A 26,115-nucleotide genomic window follows, 5' to 3' on the forward strand; every position below is an offset into this window, starting at 1 on the left:
CCTGCCCCCCACCAACCCTGTCAATGGTAGCTGGCTCTGTTAAAAGGGAAAATTACCAGAGGCAGCAAGGATTGAATAGTAACTGTAATATGTGGACTTCACGATCCAGAAAACTTTATCTAAAGGACTGCAGGAAAGCAAAGCTATTTATTTCATGTCTACAGATAAATGAACTCAAATGCAAAGGTATAAAATGAGGGTGGATGCAGATATTCGCTTCACGTTTAACATTTTAAATAACTTGCGGAGTTTTAACAATATCACCACTAAAGTGTGTCTTGATGAACACTGAACATTAAAACATTGTGTGGGACAATATATTCCAAAATCTCCAACAGCTTAAGAGTGTATCAGGGAATTAACGACATGTATTTTTAAAATGTGTGGAATTACTTTTAAATTAAAAGTCCTCCTGGTGTTCTTTACGTTGGGGTCTTAGCGGTGAGAAGACGATGAGGTCACCACCGAAGGAGAAGAGTCTGGCGCGATCTTTTGGCCTGGTCTCCTCCTGCACGAAGGGGCTGGTGCAGCTTAGGCCTGGCTGAAGAAGACACCCAGAGATGGCACTGAATCGCCAGCAAGAGTCGCCCTGAGTAAATCCTCTACATCGCTAGGTAATTTAGTGCCAAAGAATGAGTACATTTCCCTATGTGACAATGAAATTATTGAAAACATAAGACCCAATACAAAGCTTTTTTCTTTTTCTCTTTTTGGCTTTTCAAGACAGGGTCTCTCTGTGTAGCCTTGGCTGTCCTGGACTCACTTTGTAGACCAGGTTGCCCTCAAACTCACAGCGACCCACCTGCCTCTGCCTCCCGAGTGCTGGGATTAAACGCGTGCACCACCACCGCCTGAGTGAAGTACTCTTTAATTTCCCAATCAAGCCCTATTTCAGCTTCAAAGGACGCTATTTGGCAGCACTAATTTGGGCCTAAACAGACAGGTGGACTTGGGTATCTAATGTTTAACATTTGTGGAAATGGAAAAAAATCATAGAAAAGTATGAAGTACTATGATTCAACGAGATAACCTATAACTACTACAAAGTGCCGCTGGCCACGCCACAGAGGCAAAGGCAGAGTACTTTTCAGATTTACTTATACTTTCTGAACCAATCATTCAGGGATGAGCCCGGCTGGTTATGCAAATTCGCCTTACAGGGCCGAAGTCCCTAATCTAAGTCTCAGGTTATGAGTAAAGGAGGTTGAGAAAGAATGTTCCTTGTGAACCATTTCTGCTCCTGACACACAGGGCAGCCCAGAGCCCAACCACAAAGACAGTACATCTGCAAGATAACAAGACCTGACACAAGTCCTTTAGGATCAGTTGCTTATGGAATACAAGTATCTGCTGCTATTTAATTCTCCATTTGCTGTATTGGGTCTTTTGTTTGTTTTTTATATTTATTTGGTGAGTGCATGCAAGGCCTCACATACAAGGGTAAGGAGGCCACAGAACAACTCGCAGGAATTGCTTCACTCTTCCCATCCTGTGGGTTGTGAGGGTTGAAATAGGGTAGTCAGGCTTGGTACAAGTGCATTTACCTACCAAGCCATCTTGCCAGCCCTGTGAGCTTTTTACCATTGAAACGGGAAGGGCTAGACAGGCTGCGGCTGTCACTACCCACCCAGGAGGAAACACGATTTCTGAAATGATGGTGCATTTTACAAATATAATAAATTCGGGCTGGAGAGATGGCTCAGAGGTTAAGAGCACTGGCTGCTCTTCCAAAGGTCATGAGTTCAATTCCCAGCAACCACATGATGGCTCACAACTATCTACAATGAAATCTGTTATCCTCTTCTGGAATGCAGTCTTTACATTCCATTAGAACACTGTATATATAATAAATAAATAAATCTTTTAAAAAATATAATAAATTCACAATGTACTCTTAGTAAGAGACTAAATATATATATTTATGATAGGCTTATACACCTATGTCTACATTAAATTGATATGGGAGAGAAGAGCATTTTTACAGGGAGACGTCAGAAGGGCTGACTGATATTGGACTAAAGGAAGAGATCACTGAAAGTCTGGGGAGTTTACAAATAAATTAGCAAAATCCAGGTAGTGGTGGTGCACACATTTAATCCCAGCATTCAGGAGACAGAGGTAGGCAGATCTGTGGAAGCTCAAGGCCAGCCTGGTCAACAGAGAGAGTTATAGGACAGCCAGGGCTACACAGAGAAAACCCTGTCTTAATCTCCCACCCTCACCAAAAAAGAAAAAACAGCAGAGCATAACTTTGTTTGTTTTTTGTTTTTTTAAGACAGGGTTTCTCTGTGTAGCCCTGGCTATCCTGGACTCACTTTGTAGACCAGGCTAGCCTTGAACTCACAGCAATCTGCCAGCTGCTGCCTCCCAAGTGCTGGGATTACAGGCGTGCACCCCCACACCCGGCAGCCTGGTCCCTATTTTGTGGGGGGGGCTCCTGAAACCCCTACAGAAGCAGAGAACTGACCTCCATCCATGTGCCGTGATATGTGCACACCCTCATAATAACCACAAATAAGATGAATCTGACCACACTTTTCTGCAAATCTAGAATATATAGCAACTTGCCAAATTAAGATGAAAACTTACTAGATTAAGAGGGGGGCATTCAGAAGTGAGGTTTCTGTGGAATAGAACTGAAAAACAAGAGAAAACAATTTTAAAAAAAATATTTTTTCGGTCAAGGGCTGTTACAAATGGACAAAGCTTTACTCAATCAAAAGCAAAAACAAAACTATGCTTGACTATGTCACATTGTTTTAATGTAATTAGATTTCTAGTTAAAATTCTTACTTTAAGCCGGGCATAGTGGTGCACACCTTTGATGCCAACACTCGGGAGGCAGAGGCAGGTGGATCGTTGTGAGTTTGAGGCCAGCCTGGTCTACAAAGTGAGTCCAGGGATACACAGAGAAATCCTGTCTTGAAACCGCCCCCCACCCCCCAATTCTTTTTTTTTTATTCTTGTTACATCTCAATGTTTATCCCATCCCTTGTATCCTCCCATTCCTCCCCCCCCCCATTTTCCCATTCCCCCCCATTCCCCCCCCAATTCTTACTTTAAGCATAAGGGCCTTCAATAAGTACCACACTTGTAACAGTAAAGGCATCCCAAAGTTGCTATGAAGAACAGAGGCCCAGGTGGTGGCATACACGTGTAATCCCAGCACTCGGGAGGCAGAGGCAGGAGGGTCTCTGTGAGGCCCTGGACAGCCTGGTCTACACATCAGGTTGCAGGCCAGCCTGGTCTATATAATGAGATCATGTATCACGCAGAAGTCGTCCAGGTGACAGACATTGGATGTCTTGTCTGTGTGTGGCTGTAATGTTTACTTCACCTCAGGCTCTGACAGACCTACAGAGCAGCAGAGGCAAACAGGCCATCAGTGTAGTGTAACAAACACGAGGCCAGTTCCGGTTATAGAACAGTCACAACATAGTCAATAGGCCTTAGGAAAGCCAGAGTGCTTTAAAGGTGGATTCTGGGACATGGGCTGAAGAAGAGAACGGAAGGACTTGAGTCTAAAAGTGAAGGCTCTAGAATACTCCTTGTCTTCAGATGGTTGGCACTTCTCTCTCTCTCTCTCCCCTCTCTTCTCTCTTTTCAAGACAGGGTCTCTTTGTGTAGCCCTGGCTGTCCTGGAACTCTCTTTGTAATCCAGGCTGGCCTTGAACTCAGAGACCCTCCTGCCTCTGCCTCCCAGGTGTTGGGATTAAAGGCGTGTGCCACCACCATGCCCAGCAAGCACTTCTCTTTCAAGCCTGAGGCTTAGAAGCAGAGCACTCTTGTTTTTGTTTTTCGTCTTGAGACAGTCTCACCGCAGCCTGGAACACTGTGTGCAGTAAAGGCTGGCCCTGAACTAGGAGCAATCCTCCTGCCTCTGCTTCTGTTCTGCTGGAATTCTAAGCATGGACCACCATGGCAGGCTGAAGAACAAAGCATTATGAAAGTAGTTTGTATGCGATATTTACAGTGAGCTTCTAATAGCTGAACTGTCACCAGAAACTGGCTCTCAGGATCCCATGACAGTCTGAAGTTAGGCTCTCTCAGCACTTCACCGCCTGAGAGGACAGTACCTGACTGGGGCGCATCAGCTGCTGCTGAGGAGTTCCTGTGCGAGGGGCTGGTTTTGTCAAGGTCACTCATCACCACATCCTGGCAGGTGACTTTAGGGTGCAGCCCGACTCCTTCCACACCTGGCACAGCTTCTTTTTGGTCAGTGTAAACATCCCCCGCCAGTCCACCAGCAGGAAGAGGCAGATCCACCCCCGCAGTTACCTTACTTCCATCCTGGAGGTAAAAAGTAGACAATATATGTTCCAGTTACCCAAGTTGGAACAACAACAGTCTTACTGCTGTTAACCCTAAGGAAAACAGAAGGCTGGCATATTAAAAAATCTAAAGAGCGATGGGCGTGGTGGCGCACACCTTTGGTCCCAGCACTTGGGAGGCAGAGGCAGGCTGATCTCTAGAGTTCCAGGCCAGCTTGGTCTATAGATCCAAGAGCCAGAGTTACACAGAGAAACCCTGTCTTAAAAACAAAACCAAAACCAAAACAAAAAGTCTAAAGAACCCCGAGCCCCACTGTCATGCTCCAGGACACCTGAGGGAGTCCTAAAGGACAGAGGACGGAGACAAGCTCCCAGCAAGCACCCGCTGCAAAGATAAAGTCAGTCACAAGAGCAGTGGCCCTGCTGGCCAGCGGCATGCTAGGGAGAGGGCTGCAGCTCAAGGCTCTCCAGGCAGACAGAATGTGCACGCAGGATGGCTATGTCATCATCAGGTGTGATTTCAAAAAAATAGAGGCCAGGGCAAGAGACGGCTCGGTGGATCAGCACTGGCTGCTCTTCCAGAGGATCTGCTTTGATTCCCAAGACCCACATGGCGGCTCGTGACCTTCTCTAAGTCCAGGAGAGTTGACAGCCATTCCTGACTCCCACAGGCAGAGGCAGGTGGATCGCTGTGAGTTCGAGGCCAGCCTAAGTCCAGGATAGCCAAGATCTCATAGAGAAACCCTGTCTCCAAAAACCAAAAAAGCACAAAAAACAAACAACAACCACCACCACCCCAAGAACCAAAACCATTCATATATGTAAAATATTTCTAAAAACATTTTTAAATGGGCCAAAGATGTGGCTCTTGCTCTAGTTCACCAGCTCTACACTCATCTTGCTGTGACTTGAAGAACACAAGACAGCATGTTTTCAAACAAGCCAGCGCCATTCAAGTGACAGTGATGACTGTGACTCACTTAGATTTCCAATGGAAATTCTGTTATTTTTCTTTCTTTAACAGAGACAGAAGTGTCTCCATTAAATGTGTGACATAGACAGATGGCATGGCTGGCTACCTTGCAGTAGGACTTACATAGTCTACATCACTTGAATCTTGTTCTCTGGAATGTGGAGCGCCCTCTACCCGGCTGCACCTGAAACAAGCAGTGGCATTCATTAAACACCAGTAATCAAACACATCACACCATTGACCTGTGCTTTGAGTCTGTCCTTCATGGAGGCCGCTAGTTTGCATAATGGGGTCAAACATAGAACCTGGCCCAGGAGCCCGGCCGCCCGACCCGCACAGCCTGGCAGTAACTGCAGGGTGGCCACGCAGATGGTGTGCACTCGTCCCTGGACGTTCACAGGACCCTTCCCACCAATCACGCAGGCTCCACGTGCACCATCAATCTTAGCCAAATCCACAATCACAAAACTAGGAAAAAGTCAAGATGTGGCTGACTTCTGAAGCAAAGCAACTCGACTGTGTGGCCAAATTTGTTTTGTTTTGTGTGACAGAGTCTTGCTGTGCAGGTTGGCCAAACCCAGGCTGGCTTCTCAATGCTTCTGCCTCAGTTTCCCAAGTGCTGGGACTACAAACGTGCCACCATGTCTGCAAGTTGGACACGTTTACCTGATAGTATAATTCAATATATTTTAATCATAAACTTAAGTAGAGACCAGATCTAGGTATGTACGTGCCCACAAATATACACAGACATAAGATACACACATAAAAATGGAACTGAACAATCAAGTACAGGGCTGGCGAGTACTTGCCTAGCATGCTTGAAGCTCCGTGTTCAATCCCAGGACCACCAAAACCCAAATCCATGAAAATGCCACAACAAAACTCATTCTTTGTATGTTGTTAATAAAAAACAAATTAAGAAGATTTATCTGTCATAATCGCTTCAGGAGCCAACAAGATGGTTCCTAGGTGAAGGAGCCTGCCAATAAGCCTGCCAACCCAAGTCCAACCTCCACGACTCACATGAAGCTGTCCTGACGCCCACACATGCCACGCCACGCCACGCATGCACAAATCCTCTGGCGCCCACACATGCCATGCCACGCATGCACAAATCTACCCTTGCAAAGTAAATAAACAGAGTGTCAACTTCAGGTTCTTCAAAGTTTGTTTTAAAAATATTCTCTTCCAGAGAGACGGAGTTTGCTGTTCTTACAGAGGATGAGAGTTTGGTTTCTATGCCGGTCAGCTTACAATTGCTTGTAACTCAGGCTCCAGGAAATCTGAAGCCCTCCTCTGGCCCATACCGGTGTACACACACACACACACACACACACACACACACACACACACACACACACACACACACACACACACACACACACACACACACACACACACACACACAGGCTCCAGGAAATCTGAAGCCCTCCTCTGGCCCATACCGGTGTACACACACACACACACACACACACACACACACACACACACACACACACACACACACACACACACACACACACACACACACACACACACACACACACACACACACACACACACACACACACACACACACACACACACACACACACACACACACACACACACACACACACACACACACAGCGCCCCTGCAGGTACTCACACATAGAGCTCTCGTCTCCACTTTGATGTTGTCTGTTGAGCCCGGGCCGCCAGGCTTGCCAGACAAGTGCCTTTACCCACCGAGTGATCTTGCTGGCCTCAGACTCTCATTTTAGGGGGACAAGTACTTACACTATAATTCAAATGCTATTACTGGTCTTCCTAATGTGGATAGTAAACTATAAATATACAAAGTAGTGTTACAATAAATTGGTATTTTAAAAAGCACAGATTTTTTTATGATACCAAAAGCTTTTTGTAGACCTAAAGGATAAAAATACCTTTGATATGTATTAGAAATTTAAAAAGACATTACAAGATAGTTAAGAACTTTCCTGTGTTTTCTTCTGTATGTTAACTCGAGGGGCCTGCCCTACCCACATCCACACCTTATTTAGTGGCACTTTGGCAATGAAGCTCAATACTTCCCAAACTTCAGATGGGTAACAAGCCCAACACCTCCTCTGACACCAGCTTGCACCTTTATCTGCTTACCTCAAGTCCCTTCTCCCTCTCATGCGCTACACACCTACTGATGAGTCGGCTGTAAGGACAGTTCATGCTGTTTTGCTGCATGTGTGTAAAGAACGGATGCAGTTTGAGCAATTTCAAGCTGAATTTCATTAAGACACCACTTAGCTTCTCACCCAGGGCCTGGCATGGCTGTTTTAAGAGATGACACTAGGTAATAACCTAAGACGGCGTCTAGGCTGTCTGCACACACCAGGCACTCCAGAGGCAGCAGAGCACTCCTGTTCTGGAGCCGAGGAAAGCGAAGCTGCGCTAAGTTGCCCCAGCTTGTCACAACTGGCGAGGCATGTGGTTGGTTTTGAGCTCAGAGCTGTTAAGCACCAGAGGACACCACACTCTTATTTTTCTCCTTTGCACAAAACCAGCCACTTCCGGCTTCCGTTGTCCCGCTTTGTTTTAGCCAGGCTGTGCTGCTAAGGCTGGTCTCAGACTCCCTGTTATGTCGTCTTTCTACCTCAGTTTCATGAGTGGCTACAATCTGAAAACTTAACTAAGTCTGTTTCCTCAGTTAGAAAAGGGTGTTACGGGGCCACATGTGAAATAACTAGAACCATGGCTGTCACGTCTCACCTGCTTAACTACATGACATGATATTTCATAGAAATACCTGCTTTCAAGAATAGTTGACAACAACGTCTCATCAGCCCGTTCACTGTCGCTGCTCTGAGGGTCAGGCTTCTGCAGTGACATCGTTTGTCTTAGAAGGTTCCCTGCAGCCCTGGTCTCAGGCACATCTCTGCTGGCAGATGCAAGCGTTCCAAATCTCTGAGAACGACGTTCAGAAGAAAGCCCTAGAAAAAGGAAAAAATAACCTCCATAGCAAATGTTGACCTTTCATTCAGAAAGGCAGTGCAAATCCTAATTAGGCCCCAGGCAGTGGTGGTGCATGCCTTTAATCCCAGCACTCGGGAGGCAGAGGCAGATGGATCTCCGTGAGTTTGAGGCCAGCCTGGTCTACAAAGCGAGTCTAGGACAGCCAAGGCTATTATATAGAGAAACCCTGTCTCCAAAAAGAAAGAAAGAAAGAAAGAAAGAAAAAAATCCTAATTAAGCCTTCTCTTGTCAGCATTGTTAAAGTCAAGTACCCAGGATGGTCTGTCAGAAGCGAATTATCACAGCAGACTATGCTTCCCTTTGACACCCCATGCCTAAGATGTCACAGAACTGGTCTTAAAAGGCAGGACCTTGGGCTGGAGAGACGGCCCAGCAGTTAAGAGCACGCGTGGCTCTTCCAGACGACGCAGCTCTGGTTGCACCTCATGGTGTCACAAGAGCCGCAACTCCAGGCCCTCGGGATCTGATGCTGTCTTCTAGATCCCAGAGGCACCAGACACACACGCGGTGCAGACAACCATGCAAGTAAAGCATCCATATACATAAAATATTAAAACTTAGAAGTAACAATAAAAGAGGTGCAACTCTGACAATAAGAGACAATAGTAAGCCTGGCATGGTGGCGCACGTCTTTAATCCCAGCACTCGGGAGGCAGAGGTAGGTGGATCGCTGTTGAGTTCGAGGCCAGCCTGGTCTACAGAAAGAGTCCATGATAGGCAAGGCTGTAACACAGAGAAACCCTGTCTCGAAAAACAAACAAACAAACAAACAAACAAACAAACAAAAGAGCGACTATAGTAAGAAAAATTTAGAAGGTATAATGTAAATTAGCAAGTGAGCTTCTCCTTAGCTAACTCAAACAATAAATGCTTGCTTGGGTCAAGACCCAGCAGCAAGGTGATATACACCTTTAGTTCCAGCACTTGGGAGGAAGTGGTAGGCGTTCACACAGCCTGGTCTCCATAGCAAGTTCTAGGACAGCAAGGGCTATACAGAGAAACCCTGTGTCAAACAAACAAAAACCCAGTCTGAATAACAAGTTCCTTCATTTAGTGCAGCAGAGTATTCCTAGGAAGGCTGAGACATCGGCTGTATCCGCCTGCCTCTGCCTCCCGAGTGCTGGGATTAAAGGCGTGTACCACCACGCCCGGCTCTGCATCTTCATTCTAACCTTGTCACAAACCGTACAGACAGACCGTGCAACTGCATGGCGCCACATGCTATGACACCACTTGGAAAACATAAACATGATCTTAAAGGATAAACCATGCACAAACCAGTAGAGCTGACCTTTAAGATGTGATCTGCATGTGGGCTTGCCAGCATAGACTCTGAGTTCTTTTTTTCGGGGAAGGGGATTTGAGACAGGGTTTCTCTGTGTAACACCCCTGGCTGTTCTGGACTCTAGACCAGGCTGGCCTCGAACTCACAGAGATTCACCTGCCTCTGCCTCCCGAGTGACCATCTTCCTATTTTCTGAAATATCTCTCTAGATTATATCTTTTTTATCTTTCGCCTTTTACTCAAGCCTGCATTTGGCTCAAATATTTCTCTTAAGCCTCAGCAAAAACACAAACCTGAAAATGACTTAACAGGACTCTCGATTCTGAAAAACCCAGCATCAAACACTATCTTGTCAACTTCCTTTGGCGTTTCCGCGGTTGCCACTGGGGCGCGCTCTTCCTGCCGCAGCCTCTCTCTCATTGCATTTTTTATGGCAGCGAGACGGTTTCTAGCGGCCTTTCGGCCATCATCATCCTGCTTTGCTTTGCTTGTTCTACCTGGCACAATTTTTTTCTGCAAAGAGAAATAGCAGGAATGAAAGGCGTCATTAGCACTCTCCCCCTGGTCCTGTGTGCTGAGGATGGAAGCCAGAGCCTTACACAGCAGACAATCTTTCGACTGCTGAAATAAGTTGCAAGCCCTTTTTAACATTTATTTTGAGGCAGGGTCTCACTGAGTTGTCCCACCTGGCCTTGAACGCGGGCCCACTTCAGCTTCAGGACCAGCTGAGATTAAAGGCGGGCATCACCCGCCAACTGAGTATCACCTTGTGTGGTGGTTGGTCCTCAGTTAGTAAAACTGTCGGGGCAGAATTAGATGTGTCCCTGCTGAAGTAGTGACCTTGTTGGAGGAGCTTTGTCACTGGGGGTGGGAAGCTTTGGGGTTTCAAAAACCACAGCAGCCACCACACCCCACCTCACGCGAACCCCTGCCTGCTGCCTGTGGATATAAGCTCTTAGCCACTGCTCCAGTGCCTCGCCCATCTGCGTCCCCCCACGATGATCATGGACTAACCCTAAAGGTGTAGGCAAGCCCCCAATTGAATCCTTTCTTTTATATGAGCTGCTTTGGTCATGATGTCTCTTTATAGGAAAAAAACTGTAGCTAAGACACCTTGTAAGAAACCACAAAAACACTTCCACTTTTGTTGTGGGTAAGGACCTCACTATGCCGTAGAGAACGGCCTAGAATTTCCCTGTCTGAAAATAAAACCAAAACCAGAAAGAAACTGTTGGAACGAGGTCCAGGAACGGAGTTAAGTGAGACTTCTGAGTGCTCGTGAGAACAGTGCAAAACACTCTTGTGACCTCAGTTTCTTCAAAACACAGAATTGTTTTTGGAATGTGTCTTGTGCTCCTCCCAGGTGTAGCCGACAGGAGTGAGTGTGCTATAGATTACTCTTTTTGTTGTTGTTGTTTTTTGAAGCAGAGTTTCTCTGTGTGTCCCTGGCTGTCCTGGACCCTCTTTGTAGACCAGGCTGGCCTCGAACTCACAGCAATCCACCTGCCTCTGCCTCCCGAGTGCAAAGGTTACGGCCATGCTACTTCAGATTACTCTTCTTTTTGTTTTTGGCTTTTTTTTTTCTTTTTTGAGACAGGGTTTCTCTGTGTAGCTTTGGCTGTCCTGGACTCGTTTTGTAGACCAGGCTGGCTTGGCACTCAGAGATCCACCTGCAGGTGTGAGCCACTGTGCCTTATTTTTTCAGGTCACTCTCATTGCTTGCTGTTATTATTTAATTAAATGTTTAAATTATCCTTTATATGCCTCTATGGAAAACCTTTATGATTTCATACAGCTTGAACTCATGAGAACTTCACTCATATGACCTTCCCTAACCCTCAGAGTGTAAAGTGTTTGAGGCTTTGAGTAAAGCTGGCTACTGCATGAGCCTTTAATCTGCCTCGTTTATTGGCTCCATTCTCCCAGGTTCCACAGCCTCTAGAGTAGTGACAGGAAATATTTAAATAAAATTGAGAGGACTTGAAAATCTACTGGCTGTATGTGATAGTTGTGCATACAGCAGGAAATGGCTTAGCAGTTGAGAGCACTGGGGTTTGATCCCCAGCACCAAGATGATGACTCAAAACCATCCATAACCTGAGTTCCAGGGCCTCCAACAGGCGTGCGTGTGGTGCACACACATACATGCAGGTAAAACAGTCAGAGCGAGAGGGTGAGGGATAGAGGTAGGTAGGTAGATAGGTAGATAGATAGGTAGATAATATGAGATCAAAGCAGAAACGCAGGGCTGGTGGCTGGGATCTCAACCCTGAGCATTGAGGAGGCTAAAGGAAAGAGATTACCTAGTGTGCACTAGAGTGCGACCCGGCCTCATGTTCTGAGACAGGAGAGTAGCCACGGAAAGGCTTGAGCAGTAAGTGCTGGGCGTAGTACAGATTCGGGACACCAAGAAGTAGGTTAAGATGCACAGGAATGGGGATGGGGGGGCAGCTCTTCCAGAGGACTGAGTCCCAGCACCAAGAGAGCTTACTGCCCTTCCAGAGGACTGAGTCCCTGCACCAAGAGAGCTTACTGCCCTTCCAGAGGACTGAGTCCCAGCACCAAGAGAGCTTACTGCCCTTCCAGAGGACTGAGTCCCAGCACCAAGAGAGCTTACTGCCCTTCCTGAGGACTGAGTCTCAGCACCAAGAGAGCTTACTGCTCTTCCAGAGGACTGAGTCCCAGCACCAAGAGAGCTTACTGCCCTTTCAGAGGACTGAGTCCCAGCACCAAGAGAGCTTACTGCCCTTCCTGAGGGCTGAGTCCCAGCACCAAGAGAGCTTACTGCCCTTCCAGAGGACTGAGTCCCAGCACCAAGAGAGCTTACTGCCCTTCCAGAGGACTGAGTCCCAGCACCAAGAGAGCTTACTGCCCTTCCAGAGGACTGAGTCCCATCACCAAGAGAGCTTACTGCCCTTCCAGAGGACTGAGTCCCAGCACCAACGCTGGGCTGCTACTAGCAGCCTGTAACTCCAGCTCCAGGGCATCCAACACCTTCTTCTGGCCTGAGAACCCACACACATAAACACATTTGGGAGTGTGGGGGAAAGACTGCATAGGAAGGGGCTGGGCTGTAGTTTAGTGGAAGGGCATTTGCCCAGTGTACATGAGGTCCCAGGTTCAATAAGCACCCACAGCAAAGACCAAAAAATAAAAATAAAAACCAAACAAGCAAAACACATGAAGAATATGTATGAATGGAGAAAAGTAAGTTCAAGTAGGAATTTTGCATATTAAATATTTAAGGAATCATGCAAAACAAACCTGCAAACATGCAGAGTGGACCGTGGTGAGTAAAATAAGAATTTCAAGAAAGAGGGCACAGACAACAAAGGTTAGAGTATATAAATCATGTGCCTTATAGCTTCAGCAACTAGTGGGTTAAAACCCTTGACAAGGTCTCTGGAGGCCGAGCGTGCTGACACAATATGTGACCACATATGCATGCTTTTCAGAAAACTTTGCGACTGAGAAGAAGGAGCTGAGAGTGGGGCGGGGCGTGCAATAAGATGGAGTGAGCGGGCAAGCTGGCTGGGTCAGTACAATCAAGGTTAGAGCCTGACACATTTACAGAGGGAGTAACAGAAACAAAGGTAAATGACAAACCGAGAGGGAGGTGTATAAGAGTTAAAGGACATGTTATCAAAGTATAGGTAAAAGTTAGTTTTGTTTGATTGGCTGTAAGGGCAAGCTGTACAGCTCAGACGTAAAGCACTTGCCTAGAGGACACACTGCCCTGGGATGATCCCAGGAATAAGTTCTCCCAGCCAAGAAACCTTAGACTAAACCAAGGCAGGAGAGAGACATCTGGTGACCACAGGCAGAATTACAGTTCTTATATGATACAGCTAAGCACTCAAATAGGAAGCACACTGCTCCTCAATCCACCTCTTCTTCATCTCCTCACCGCCCCCACCCCTCCTCAGCGCCCCACCACCACCCCTGGTGACAGGAGCATTCCTTGTTTGAATTCAGGCTGGGATATTTAATGAGACACATGCCAAAAACCAAGTATCACTGTACTAGTACCGTTTAGAAGTAACAGCCTTTACTGTTAGGGAAGATTGGAAAGTATTCGCTCGTCTAATCACTGCTTTCAGATCCTTGTAGTGAGATTCCATTGGGATGAAGCTTCTTTTAATTCTCTAACAGTTTATGCTCCTACGCCACGCCCATCCACCCACTGTCTAGGAACATGAAAGTCACCTCTGTGTTGGCTGTACTTACTTCCCCCTCAAAGGCAATTAGAACGTGATAAACAACATATTTAGTTTGTGATACAAGAAACCCAACACTGGGCTGCAGAGATGGCTCAGCGGTTAAGAGCACTGACTGTTTTTCCAAAGGTCCTGAGTTCAATTCCCAGCAACCACACAGTGGCTCAAAATCGTCTATAATGAGATCTGATGCTCTCTTCTGGGCTGCAGGTGTACATGCAGGCAGAGCACTGTATACATTAAAAAACAAAACAAACCCCAGAGCTAAAATGTTTAAAGTTTACATGGTAGAAGTAAAGAACCAATGCCCCCAAGTTGTCCTCTGAACCCTGCATGTACTCCATGGCACAACCAGACTACCCTACCCAACCACCCACATAAATATATTTTTTAAAAACAAAAGCCAGAGAAGAATCTATGTTGGAAATTTGAGTAGAACATGCGCAGACCTACCCGGGGCAGCATCGTGCTTGGGTCCCTGTCTTTCCACCCAGATTCCTCCAGTTTGGTCAGGTTGTTGAACTTTTGTTTTACATCCTCCACCTGTTAATAAAAGCCCAAGTTCATCCATTTAATGCTACGTTAAAGCTGCTACTTTATGACTCTAAAATTACTGTATTAAATAAACTGAAAATGGCAACCCAGGACCATGGTGAGTTATTAAATTTAAAATCCTGAGTGGGGGAGGTGTATGTGTATCGGGATGGTGAGAAAGACTGTGTGTGTGTGTGTGTGTGTGTGTGTGTGTGCGCACACGCGTGTGTGTGTGTGTCATGTCAACCCATCATGACCCACAACTTGCTATATCGTCCAAGAACATACTTGTACTCCCAATCCTCCTGCTTCCCAAATGCTGGGGTTATTCAGCCTAAGTCACTGTAAATTTCAAGACATCTTGTTTTGTCCAGATGTCGGCAAATACAAATCATGTTGTTCTGATAACTACACACAAATCTTATATGAACACAAGCTATTAATCATGTGGGTAAACACTCAGGATGGTGACTTTGGGACCACACAGTCAGAATATATTTAGCTTTGCTGAGAACCTGGATCTGCCATTGGCACCCTCACCAGCAATGACAGAGCTCCTGCTGCCCCGCAGCTGCTGCTTGCTCACCAGCACTCACTGTCAGTGTTCTGTACTTTTGCCACACTAACGAGTGTCTGGTTATCTGTCACTGTGTTGCTTTAATTGCTACTTGCCTGATGGCATAATGCTGAGCATCATTTCATAAGCTCACCATTTCATTAGTCACCATCTGTTTGCACTCTGTACGAAGGCATCCATTCAATTCTTTTTCCAAATCTTTAAATTGGGTTCTTCATTTTCATGTTTCCTCCCTCCCTCCTGCCTCCTTCCCCCTTTCTCTCTAGGGGTTGGGGGGGGGCGGGGAGGGGGAAGAGGGGAAGAAAAGGGAGGGGAGGAAACCCTAAAAATGCTAAACCCAGAGATGAGAAGAAGGTATAACTAATGACCAAGCACTTGCTTGGCAGAGGGAAGGCCCCGATGTAGGTGCTCGGCTTCACACTAGAGGAGGTAAAATCCTTTACATAAAATGTCATGGGATTTGTGTGTAATCTATGCCCATCCTCTGTACAGTTGAAGCCCTCTATATACGGTTCGTAATTCTGAATGCAAATTCTATAGAATTAGATTCCCAGGGTGATGGGATTAGGAGTATGCCACCACACACACGCTTGCTTAGTTTTCCTTCAAGATTGATTTTATTTCGTGTGTCTATGTTACATGCATGTGCCTGAGTGTATATGTGTGACCCAGGTGGCCATAAGTGGGAGTCAGATTCTTTGAAAGCAGAGTTACAGGCACTTGCACACTGTCTGGTGGGTGCAGGACCAGCAGGAGCAAGTGTTCTACTGGTCTATCCCCTCAGCTCCTCACATGTTTATCTCCTTCCCTTTTTCTTTCTTGCTTTGTTTTTGTTTGTTTGTTTGTTTTTGTTTTTGTTTTTGAGACAGGGTTTCTCTGTGTAGCTCTGGCTGTCCTGGAACTCATTCTCTAGACCAGGCTGGCCTTGAACTCAGAGACTCATCTGCGTCTGCCTGGGACTAAAGGCGTGCGCCACGCTGCCCTGTCCTACCCGGCTTTTGGTCATTTCTAACTACCATGTCGGGCACACAGAAGCAACGCAGTAACTGTACGAGTTCATTCCTCACATGTATAATTCTCATAGACCGACAACATGGGCGGAGGACAGCGCAGCTTCCACTCGGCCTCCTGAGAGCTCCCCCATGACGTCCTAAGAAGCAGAGCTACCATCCCACTCACTGTTGATAGAACAAATGGACAAACACGCGACACATACCTGAAAACCAACCATATCCCAAAATCCATCCAGATCCGTGCAGGTCGTCTCCTTTTCACCTCGTTTGTATTCACAATTATCCACCAGTCCTTCAAACTGTTTGAATCTCTCCTTAATAAGGAGTCTTGTTTGACCAATTGCTGTTCGAATAAGATCTTTAGCTAAAGAAGTCAAAATGACAATGGGCCTTTATAGCAAGCCAGACAGTGAGACTTAACCTCAATACCCTAGAGCTTACAGGGTCCCATTCTTACAGCTAAACAAGTACCACCCCAAAAACCTCCGCATTAGCGCTGAGTGCCAGTTCCTTGCTTCCAGTCCCAGTAACAATCAGCAGTGTCCATCCTCAATTGCGCACGGCTTCACATGAGCACCGTTCGCTTTCTCCTTGCAGTTTATGAGATATCAGCCTCAAACAAGTTAAAATACATAAGGATCCAAGGCCCTCACACTGCTAACTTCTTATAGAATGCTTCTCTAATTGTTTTCATATTGATGTACAAGATTATTATTCAGAACACACACATACATATAATATATACATTTCTATTAAAAAATTTTGTTGTTGTTACTTTGTTTTTGGTTTTGAGACAGGGTTTCTCTGTGCAGCCTTGGCTGTCCTGGAACTTTCGCTGTAGACCAGGCTGGCCTCAAACTCATGATCCACCTGCCTCTGCCTCCTGAGTGCTAGGATTAGCACAGAAATATTAGGAGACATGTGTTAGACAATTCTACAAAGCTGAAAAACACTAGAGTTTTCTTTTCTTTTCTATTCTTTTTTTTTTTGGTTTTTCGAGACAGGGTTTCTCTGTGTAGCCTTGGCTGTCCTGGACTCACTTTGTAGACCAGGCTGGCCTCGAACTCACAGCGATCCGCCTGCCTCTGCCTCCCGAGTGCTGGGATTAAAGGCGTGCGCCACCACGCCCGGCAACACTAGAGTTTTAATGTTGAAATGAATGCTACAACGTTGAAGGGACAAGGGCCGTGGATACAGCTCGATGCTCACGCACTTGCTTAGCACATGCAAGATCCTGGGTCAGTCCCTACTGCTGCCACAGACAAACAGAGAGTCCTTAATGCACACACCATCATTTTTATGGTGAAGTGTGCTGAGATGCCTGGAAGCCAAGCCCTTGGGAGGTGGAACAGGATGACCAGGAGTTCAAGGTTACCTTCAAGTGCAGAGTGAGCTCTAGGCCAGCCTGTGCTGGAGAACCTCTCTAACAACAACAACCACCACCAAAGAAACCTACGATACCCTTTCCTCACCGTCATCAGGAATGTCCAGCCCCAGCTTCCTCTCCCACTCCAGGCAGTGCGAGGTTAACGTGTCAGTCTCTGATTGGAGAATCTGTCTAAAATTGGGACATACATTTTAGTGTTTCAAGTGTTCTCCACCTTAATTCAGCCTTACCGTTTTAACACTAATACTTAAGACTAGAACATTTTAAAACAAAGGAATGAAAAAAAAAAAAAAAACCAAAGGAATGACAGCTGGTGGTGTCATTCCTTTAATCCTTTAATCCTAGCTCTTGGGAGGCAGAGGCTGGTGGATATCTGAGTTTGAGGCCAGCCTGGTCTACAACGCAGTTCCAGAACAGAGACAGCCAGGGCTACAGAGAAACCCTGTTACTTCTCCATGTATCAGAGCCCAACATCCACTATGGTATAATACATACTCAGGTGCTCTTTATGGAACAAAGGACAAGCAGAGTGCTCAAGACAAACCTGTGGCAGGGTGCAGTGGCACACGCTTTTTTGGGGGGGGGGGCTTCAAGACAGAGTTTCTCTGTGTAGCCTTGGCCATCCTGGACTCACTTTGTAGACCAGGCTGGCCTCGAACTCACAGCGATCCGCCTGCCTCTGCCTCCCGAGTGCTGGGATTAAAGGCGTGCGCCACCACGCCCGGCATGGCACACGCTTTTAATCCCAGCACTCGGGAGGCAGAGGCAGGTGGATCTCTGTGAGTTTGAGGCCAGCCAGGGCTACACAGAGAATCCCTATCTTGAAAAACAAAAACAAAAACAAAACAAAACAAAACAAAAAAAGATAACCCTGTGGAGTCTAGCATTAAAGTTAGAGGGCTTCACTTTGGCACAGTGATGCACACCACCTTCAGTCCCAGCACTGAGGAGGTGAGGCAGGAGGAGCTCTGTAAGTGAAAGGCCAGCATGGTCCACAAAGCCAGATCCTGTCTCAAAACAGAAAGCAAGAACAAGACGACACAGCAAACTGGCCCCAGTAGGGGATAAGGCCTTATGAAGTCTAGCAATTAGATGGTGCTTCCTAGCTGAGCCAGTTTGGTTCGTGGACAGCATTTAATGATGTCTAGAGACCTTTTTCTTTTGAGATTTGTTGTTGTTCAAGACAGCGCTTCTCAGGTAGCTCTGGCTGTGCTAGCACTCCCTCTGTAGACTCGGCTAGCCTTGAACTCAGAGAGATCTGTCTGCCTCAGCCTCCCTAGAGTGCTGGGATTAAAGCCGTGTCCTCACGCCCCCCCCCCCCAGCCCTGGCTGTCCTTGATCCTGGGACCAAGGCATATGCCACGGAGCCTGTCTGGAGGCATTTCTGGTTGTCACAATAGGATAGAAATGCTGTCAGCACTCAACAATGTACAAGAAGCACAGACTTTGCACTGTAAGCAATGATGCTGATGCTGACGCTGACGCTACGCCTGTGGGCATACAGGCATCCCAGAGTGCAGAGAAGCCGTCACCTCCAACACCCAGAAATACACATCTAGGTGTACATCAGTGAAGTGAAAGCAAGGTCTCAAAGGCATATTGCACACTCGTGTTCACAGCTTCTAATTGATAAGAGACAGAAGCGAGCCAAATGTCATTACAGGTAGGTGTGGTGGCACCAGAGTCAGACACAGAAGGATCAATCTGGATCGGAGACTGTGGTAGTGAGTTCTGAGCCAGTCAGGAGAATATAGCATGACACCTTCACAAACAACAATGAAAACACAACAAACAACAGAAATGTAAATGACAGATATATGGACAAGCAAAATTACTGTTATGTGTATCAGTGCTTTGCCTACATGCTATGAGTGTCTTTGGAGGACACAAGAGGTTCTTGGATTCCCTGGAGCTGAAGTGACAGCTGGCTATGGGCTGCCATGTGAGTGCTGGGCACCAAACTCCTCCGCGAGAGCAGCCATGTGCCCTTAATGCCTAAGCTATCCCTCCACACCAGCCCCTTAGAAAGGAAAACAGGGCACAGGGCTCGTGTCTGTATCTCAGCACTTGTTAGGCATAAGTAGGAGCATGGCCCATGGGTGGGAGGCCAGTCTGGTCTACAGAGGAGGTACGTGCCAGTTAGGACTATACAGTGAGATCACAACTCAAAACAAGGAAGAAATTCTAACATTACACATCAATCTTAGGGACACTATGCTAAGTGAAAGAAACCAGTCACAAAAGCGAATCAATACTGGCCTGGGGTGGCAGATAAATGCCCAAAACCCCAGAAGGCTGATACAGGAACATCTCCAGTCTCAGGGAAGTCTGTGCTACTTGAGACTATCTTTAAAATAAGTTAAAGGCCTGGGCACTGGTGGCACATGTATCTCTGAGTTCAAGGCCAGCCTGGTCTACATCTACGCAGTGAATTCCAAGACAGACAAGGCTATGAAAGAGTCCCTGTATCAAACAACTCTCCACAAAGAAATTAACTAAATAAAGGCAAATAGATTCTATTCAATTATGTGATGCCCTTAGTCAGTAGAAGAAAGTTGGAGACAGAAGCTAGAACGGTGTTTGCTAGAGGCTCTTAGGAGAAGCAGGATTTGTCTGGGAGATGGAGAATACGGAAGATGAAAGTCACAGAGACGGGTGGCAGTGATGGACACAACACCGAGTCTATTTAATGCCTGTGAGCTGAACACTTAAAGTAACATCTGCATGATGTACATCTAACCTTAATAAAGCAATTGAAGAAATATCAACACAAACTCAAGGGAGATAAAAACAACAACAAACAAGGTGTGGAGGGGAATGGAAGATTATCCCATAAACTCCCTAATAAAAAACCCAGAGGACAGTTTTGTTTGCTGGTTTTTAAATCTTTTCTTTTTTTTTCGTCATCATCATCATCACCATTATTATTATTATGTTGTCTGTATTGTTGTTGTTGTTGTTATTATTATTATTAGTCTGTATTATTATTATTATTATTATTATTAGTCTGCATGCACACCTGCAGGCCAGAAAAGGGCATCAGATCTCAGTGTAGATGGTTATGCGACACCATGTAGTTTCCGGGAATTGAACTCAGGACCTCTGAGAGAACAAACTGCTCTTAACCTCTGAGCCACCTCCACAGGCCCAGTTTTGATTTCTTTCTTTTTGGGGGGGGGGGGCTTTAAGACAGGGTTTCTCTGTGTAGCCTTGGCTGTCCGGGACTCACTTTGTAGACCAGGCTGGCCTCGAACTCAGAGATCTGCCTGTCTCTGCCTCCCGAGTGCTGAGATTAAAGGTGTGCGCCACCACGCCTGGCCCAATTTTGATTTCTTAAAAGAAAAACTAGGCCTAGAGATGCAGTTCCGTGCTAAAACATCTCCACAGCATAAGCAAGGCTCTGGGTTTAGTGCTCAATGGTGGGAGCATCAGAAAAGATAGGAAACAGAAAAGGGTTACTGTTTACAGCCAGTGGACAAACATAGAAACAAATGACTGAAGTCATGAGGAAGTGTACACAGCTGAGCCCTGGACTTACTTAGTTGGGTAAACTGCTTGTTACTCCAGTGACTCAGTGGCACAAGAGACTAGTGCTCACCTCTAGAAGGCCTTACATTTGAAAAGCCTCACTGTGGAAACAATTCAAGGGGTTAGTAACATGAAAAACTCAGAAGCAGATGATTAAAACCTTAGAAGATGGTTCATCGGTTAGGGTTAATGGCTGCTCTTCCAGAGGATCCAGGTGGGATTCTCAGCACCCACAGGGCAGCTGACAGCCATCTGTAACTCCACTTCTAGGGGGATCTAAAATCCTCTTGTGGCCTCTGCAGGCACCAGGACCCACACAGTGCACTAGCATACATGTAAGCATGTCTCCCACGCATATTACAAACCAACCAAACAACAACAAAAGTACAACAGGAAGGTGATGTCCTCTAGTTGGTTGAGAAGTTTCTAAAAAATGCTACAAGCAGTAACCTGGGAACATAGGAGCCTTCACACGGGAGGGAAGGTTGTCTGAACTTGGTATTGGTTATGTATTCCCAAAGACAGATCTGGTCCCCACCTCTCACTGACAGCTGATAGCTTTAGGGGATGGACAGTCAGGTTCCTTCCTGGTAGGTCAAGCATACCCCAGTAGATGGCCCCGCGCCCAGCAGTGTATGGGCAACACAAAGAGAAGCCCACGGTTATTTAAAACAAAAACCAAAAACCAAAAAACTTGTTGGTAGGTGCTGACCAGGAAAGAGTTAAAAATGGATGCTGGGTGAATGTGTTATATAGCCAAGGGTGACCTTGAACTCCTCCTGATCCTGCTGGGGTGAATGTGTTATGCAGCCAAGGGTGACCTTGAACTCCTGATGCTCTGTTTCTGGCTCCACCTCCTGAGTGCTGGGATTATGGGCCTGGCCAGTTTATCCAGTCTAGAGATCAAACCTAGGACTCCATGGATGCTCGGATACACTGCCAACTGACACCCCCAGCCCCGTCCTGGGGAAGATGCTTTCTCCTTCAGCGCTGGCTTCAAGATGAACCAGCTGCACCCTGTTACACCCACCAACCGAGTCCCAGCAAGCAAACCAAACCAGCCAGGGCCGGACAACTGGGTATTATGACCCACACAAGAATAGAAGGTCATCAACACTTAACACTAAACGAAAACAAAGCAAGGCATTTTCAAAAGACAAAAGGTCTGTATTTGTCCTCAAGTGCATTGTTTATCTCTCAAAGTATTCACACAAAACGACTAAGGCCTGCATGGCCGGGTGCAGCTGTGGGTGGGGAAGGACACTTTTCCCTGGCAGATTTGCCTTTGAACAGAAACCACATTAATGTCGCACCTACTAGGAAAGTTAAAACTGCAAAGTAAAAAATGCCCAAAGCCAGTTTCTGCCCATTTATCATAATAAATATTTATGCATAAAATTAAACACTTTAGTTTAGGACTAAATGCCTAGATGTGAATGCAGATTCTTATGGTAATTAACAGACAAACCTGAAATACAGCACGTCATGCTGCGGCTGAGCCGTCTGGCCTTCGCCTCCTCCAGGTGCTGTGACTTCCCTCACTGAGAGGGGATTCGAGTCTGAAGTGGGAGCTGTTTTGTGATGTAAGCCACGTTCTATGACATGAGAGAAAAACCATCATTAAAGCACAATTCTTACATCCAAACCGCATGCCTCAAGAACAATTCCTACATCCGCAAACGGCATGCCTCAAGCACGCTCCGCTTTCTTTCTGAAAAGGCTTCTTCCCAGGGCCTGAAGTCCAGCTGCAGTGTCCCCACCCCCCCCCCCCCCAGCGCTGGCCTCCCTGGTCCTGCCCAACCCCAAACAGCTCTGCCCTTCGGCTCCATGCTCAGTGGCTGAACACTGTCCCCAGCTCCTTCTCCGCACTTCCCACCTCATCCAGACCCTGGTCACATCACATGAACTACACACAAAGTTCTGCAAAGTCATAAGCCAGAGAAGTGACATCTTAATTATAATACCGTACCTTCATTACAGTCTGTTAGTGAATCCAAAGCGGATCGTGATTTATTCAACTTTTGCTGTACTGAGATTTCATTTGCTGTGTCTTGAGTTGTAGTGCTAAAAATTAACAGTAAAAAGTACACATCAGAAAAAATGAAGTTCACATATATGAACTGAAGGTTCTTAAGTTGTGTTGCTTAAAAAAAGAGGATAAAGTAGGAATGTTTGGCTTTTTGAGAGTAGGCCTCATTCTGTAACTCACACCAAGTTGCTTGTATTTAAATTTCTACCCAGGCCTGGTGATACATACCCTAACCAAACATAACCAAGAATGAGAATAAGCATCTATAGAACACTAATAATGGGAGATTAAAAATCAACAGCCATGGATGATGCTGAGTGATTTTTGAGACAGGGTTTCTGTTTGTAAACCAGGACTCTCTTTGTAGACCATGCTGGCCTTGAACTCATAACCATCTGCCTGCTTCTGCCTTCCGAGTGCTGGAATTAAAAGTGTGTACTACCATGCCTGGCTGTGACTCATAGTTAGTATACATTACTAACTAAATAGTGCAGAAAGAAAAAAAAAAAAAAAAGCAGAAACGTGGGGCTGGAGAGATGGCTTGGTGGCTAAGAACACTGGCTGCTCTTCGAGAAGGACTGAGTTCAATTCCCAGCAACCACATGACAGCTCACAACTGGAACTCCAGTTCCAAAGGATCTGACCCTCTCACACCAATGCTCATAAAATGAAATTAAATAAATTATTTTTTTTAAAGCAGAAATGTGAGACAGGCCTTTGTTATTCCTTTTAGGAAAGTGTATATTTAGATTATTCATGTATTAGTATTTGTGTCTGCTTAAAAAGTATATCTTACAGCCAGGCGTGGTGGCCCACGCCTTTAATCCCAGCACTCGGGAGGCAGAGGCAGGCGGATCGCTGTGAGTTCGAGGCCAGCCTGGTCTACAAAGTGAGTACAGGACGGCCAAGGCTACACAGAGAAACCCTGTCTCGAAAAACAAAAAAAAAAAAAAAAAAAAAAAAAGTATATCTTACACTTCTGGTTTCAAAAGGTTCCAATCACAAGTGGGTATCAAGAAAGCGTTGGCACTTCTAGGACTCATAGGAGTCACTCGGTAGGTCTTCAGACCACATGGTGGCTGAAATACACAATGCTTAGGTGCAAAGGAATTCCGTTCTTTCACTTTTGCAGGAGCGGTCTTAGGCAAGCTTTCCATTGCTTGGAAGAGTCCGCCTGGATCCATTTCATTTGCTACGCTGGTCTGTGAATCTTCACTCTCAACTTTAGAAGAAATGACCTAGGCATAAGCAAGCAGAACAGAGTTGAAATTTCTCTTCCAGGAATGCATCCAACCATTAAAAAGGAAACACAAATAACAAGAGCAGCCACCAAAAACCCAAGTCTGATGATGTGATGGCTCATGCTGACTGGAATTCAACAGGACTCAAATTTCCGCCACACCAACAGTGGTGGGCAGCACCATTTTTGCCAACTTAATAAACACGAGAACGTGAGTTGAACAGAGGCATTTGCTGCTGTTTCCAACATGTGACCAATTACCTCAAGACTCCACAGCTAGGGTGACTATATCCTTGAGCTGTGATTTCCCTTTCCAACTTAAGTTGCTTGGGTCAGCATTTTATCACAGCAATAGGAAAGGTACCAAGAGAACATCCACATGCGTTATTTGAGACAAATGTGGATGCCCTTAAGAAGGTATGTATGAGGGCATGCCTGGGACCTGGCTTAGTACCTAAGCGTGCTTGCTGGTCTTCAGAGAGCCAGAGGCTGATTCTCAGCACTCCTGTCAGGCCGCTCTCCACTGCCTCGAACTCCAGCTGTATCTTTTTAAAAAATATATATACTTGAAATCAGAGGGTCAGCCATACTAAGCCAATGCTGTAATTCAGAGCGAGTCCTTATTAAGGGAGCAAACTGTACTTTGTAGATATTATAATAAAATATATATTAAAGCTAAAATGGAAATATATTAAAGCTAAAAATACATTAAAGCTAAAATGAAACAAACCCAACTAACAAAATATATTTTTACCAAAATTTACATGGATTACTGCGAGGCTTTGAGAATGACAACCCTAGTATTTATTGAGTGACTCCTACTCAAGAGGACCAAACCCTTTGTGAAAAATAAGCTTGGATGTGGGAGCTAGAACAGGGGATCTGTGGGAAAGAGCCTGGCTACCTCTCCAGAGGACCTGGGATTCCCAACACCTACACAAAGGCTCACAGTTACCTGTAACTCCCATCCCAGGGACCTGACTCCTCCTCTGGTCTCCTCAGGCATCAATCACAAAAGTGATGCAAAGTCATATGTGCAAGTAAGACACCCACACATGTGAAATAATTAAAAATAAATAAATAAATGAATAAAAACTAACCTTAGGGGCTGGGCGTACCCCCCAGAACTCAGGAGGTAGAGGCAGGTAGATGCATGTGAATTTGAGGTCAGCCTGGTCACAAACGGAGTTCCAGGACAGCCAAGGCTACACAGAGAAACCCTGTCTTGAAAAAAACAAAAACAAAAACAAAAAACACAAAGCAAAACGCCTCAAAGGCCAATGTGTCAAAACTAGTAATAGCATTTAGAGGAATAATAATTGTTAAACATACTTATTTTTCCTGTGTGTGTGTTTGGGGGAGTGAATACCTTGGCATGAGTACAGATTGGGACACACCTTCCAGGCGTCAGTTTTCTTCCTCCTGGGACCCGGGAATCAAACTTGGGTCAGGAGGTTAGACAGCAAGTGCCTTTACCCACTGAGCAACCTCACGGGCCACCAAAAATAAATCTTAATAACTCTTCCCTTAAGGCCTGGGTGGCTTAAAAAGATTCCCTCTCCATTTCCTTCCCTGGAAGCTTGATATTTGCTGTTCAGCAAGGCTCTTGACAGCTTTCTTGCTCTTCACCATGAGGCTTTTTGGTTTGGTTTTCTTTTTTCTTTTTCTTTTTTTTTTTTTATTAATTTATTCTTGTTACATCTCAATGGTTATTCCATCCCTTGAATCCTCCTATTCCTCCCTCCCTCCCATTTTCCCCTTACTCCCCTCCCCTATGACTGTGACTGAGGGGGACTTCCTCCCCGTTTATATGCTCATAGGGTATCAAGTCTCTTCTTGGTGATTTTTTCTTTTTCTTAAAAGGTTAAAGTTACATTGTATGCTAAGAAACTAGGAACTCAAAATAGTTCCTTAATTTTTTTTTTTTTTTTTTTTTAATTTCTATGTGTGGAGGTCAGAGAGCAGCCTGCAGGAGTGGGTTGTCTCATCCCACCATGTGGGCTCTGGGGACTGAGCTGAGGTCATCAGGCTTGGCACCTTCATCTG

The 26,115-nt window shown here is 45.8% G+C and overlaps 1 protein-coding gene across 1 annotated transcript in view; it reads right to left on the reverse strand.

The window, feature by feature from the left end:
* Positions 1-302: 302 nt before the first annotated feature.
* The window catches only part of Dlgap5 (DLG associated protein 5), a 34,074-nt gene continuing 8,261 nt past the window's right edge, over positions 303-26,115 (reverse strand). Inside the window, exons 7-19 of the mRNA XM_051142962.1 lie at positions 24,660-24,669; positions 23,805-24,067; positions 22,770-22,864; positions 22,269-22,395; positions 17,358-17,443; positions 16,089-16,249; positions 14,215-14,304; positions 9,838-10,057; positions 8,033-8,216; positions 5,368-5,428; positions 4,077-4,290; positions 2,590-2,636; positions 303-541 (exon numbers count right to left, since the gene is read on the reverse strand). Of these exons, the coding sequence (XP_050998919.1) occupies positions 401-541; positions 2,590-2,636; positions 4,077-4,290; positions 5,368-5,428; positions 8,033-8,216; positions 9,838-10,057; positions 14,215-14,304; positions 16,089-16,249; positions 17,358-17,443; positions 22,269-22,395; positions 22,770-22,864; positions 23,805-24,067; positions 24,660-24,669 (1,699 nt within the window). The 3' untranslated portion in view covers positions 303-400. The remainder of the gene's footprint in view (positions 542-2,589; positions 2,637-4,076; positions 4,291-5,367; positions 5,429-8,032; positions 8,217-9,837; positions 10,058-14,214; positions 14,305-16,088; positions 16,250-17,357; positions 17,444-22,268; positions 22,396-22,769; positions 22,865-23,804; positions 24,068-24,659; positions 24,670-26,115) is intronic.

This window comes from Acomys russatus, chromosome 3, assembly GCF_903995435.1.
Source record: "Acomys russatus chromosome 3, mAcoRus1.1, whole genome shotgun sequence".
NCBI classification, from domain to species: Eukaryota; Metazoa; Chordata; class Mammalia; order Rodentia; family Muridae; genus Acomys; species Acomys russatus.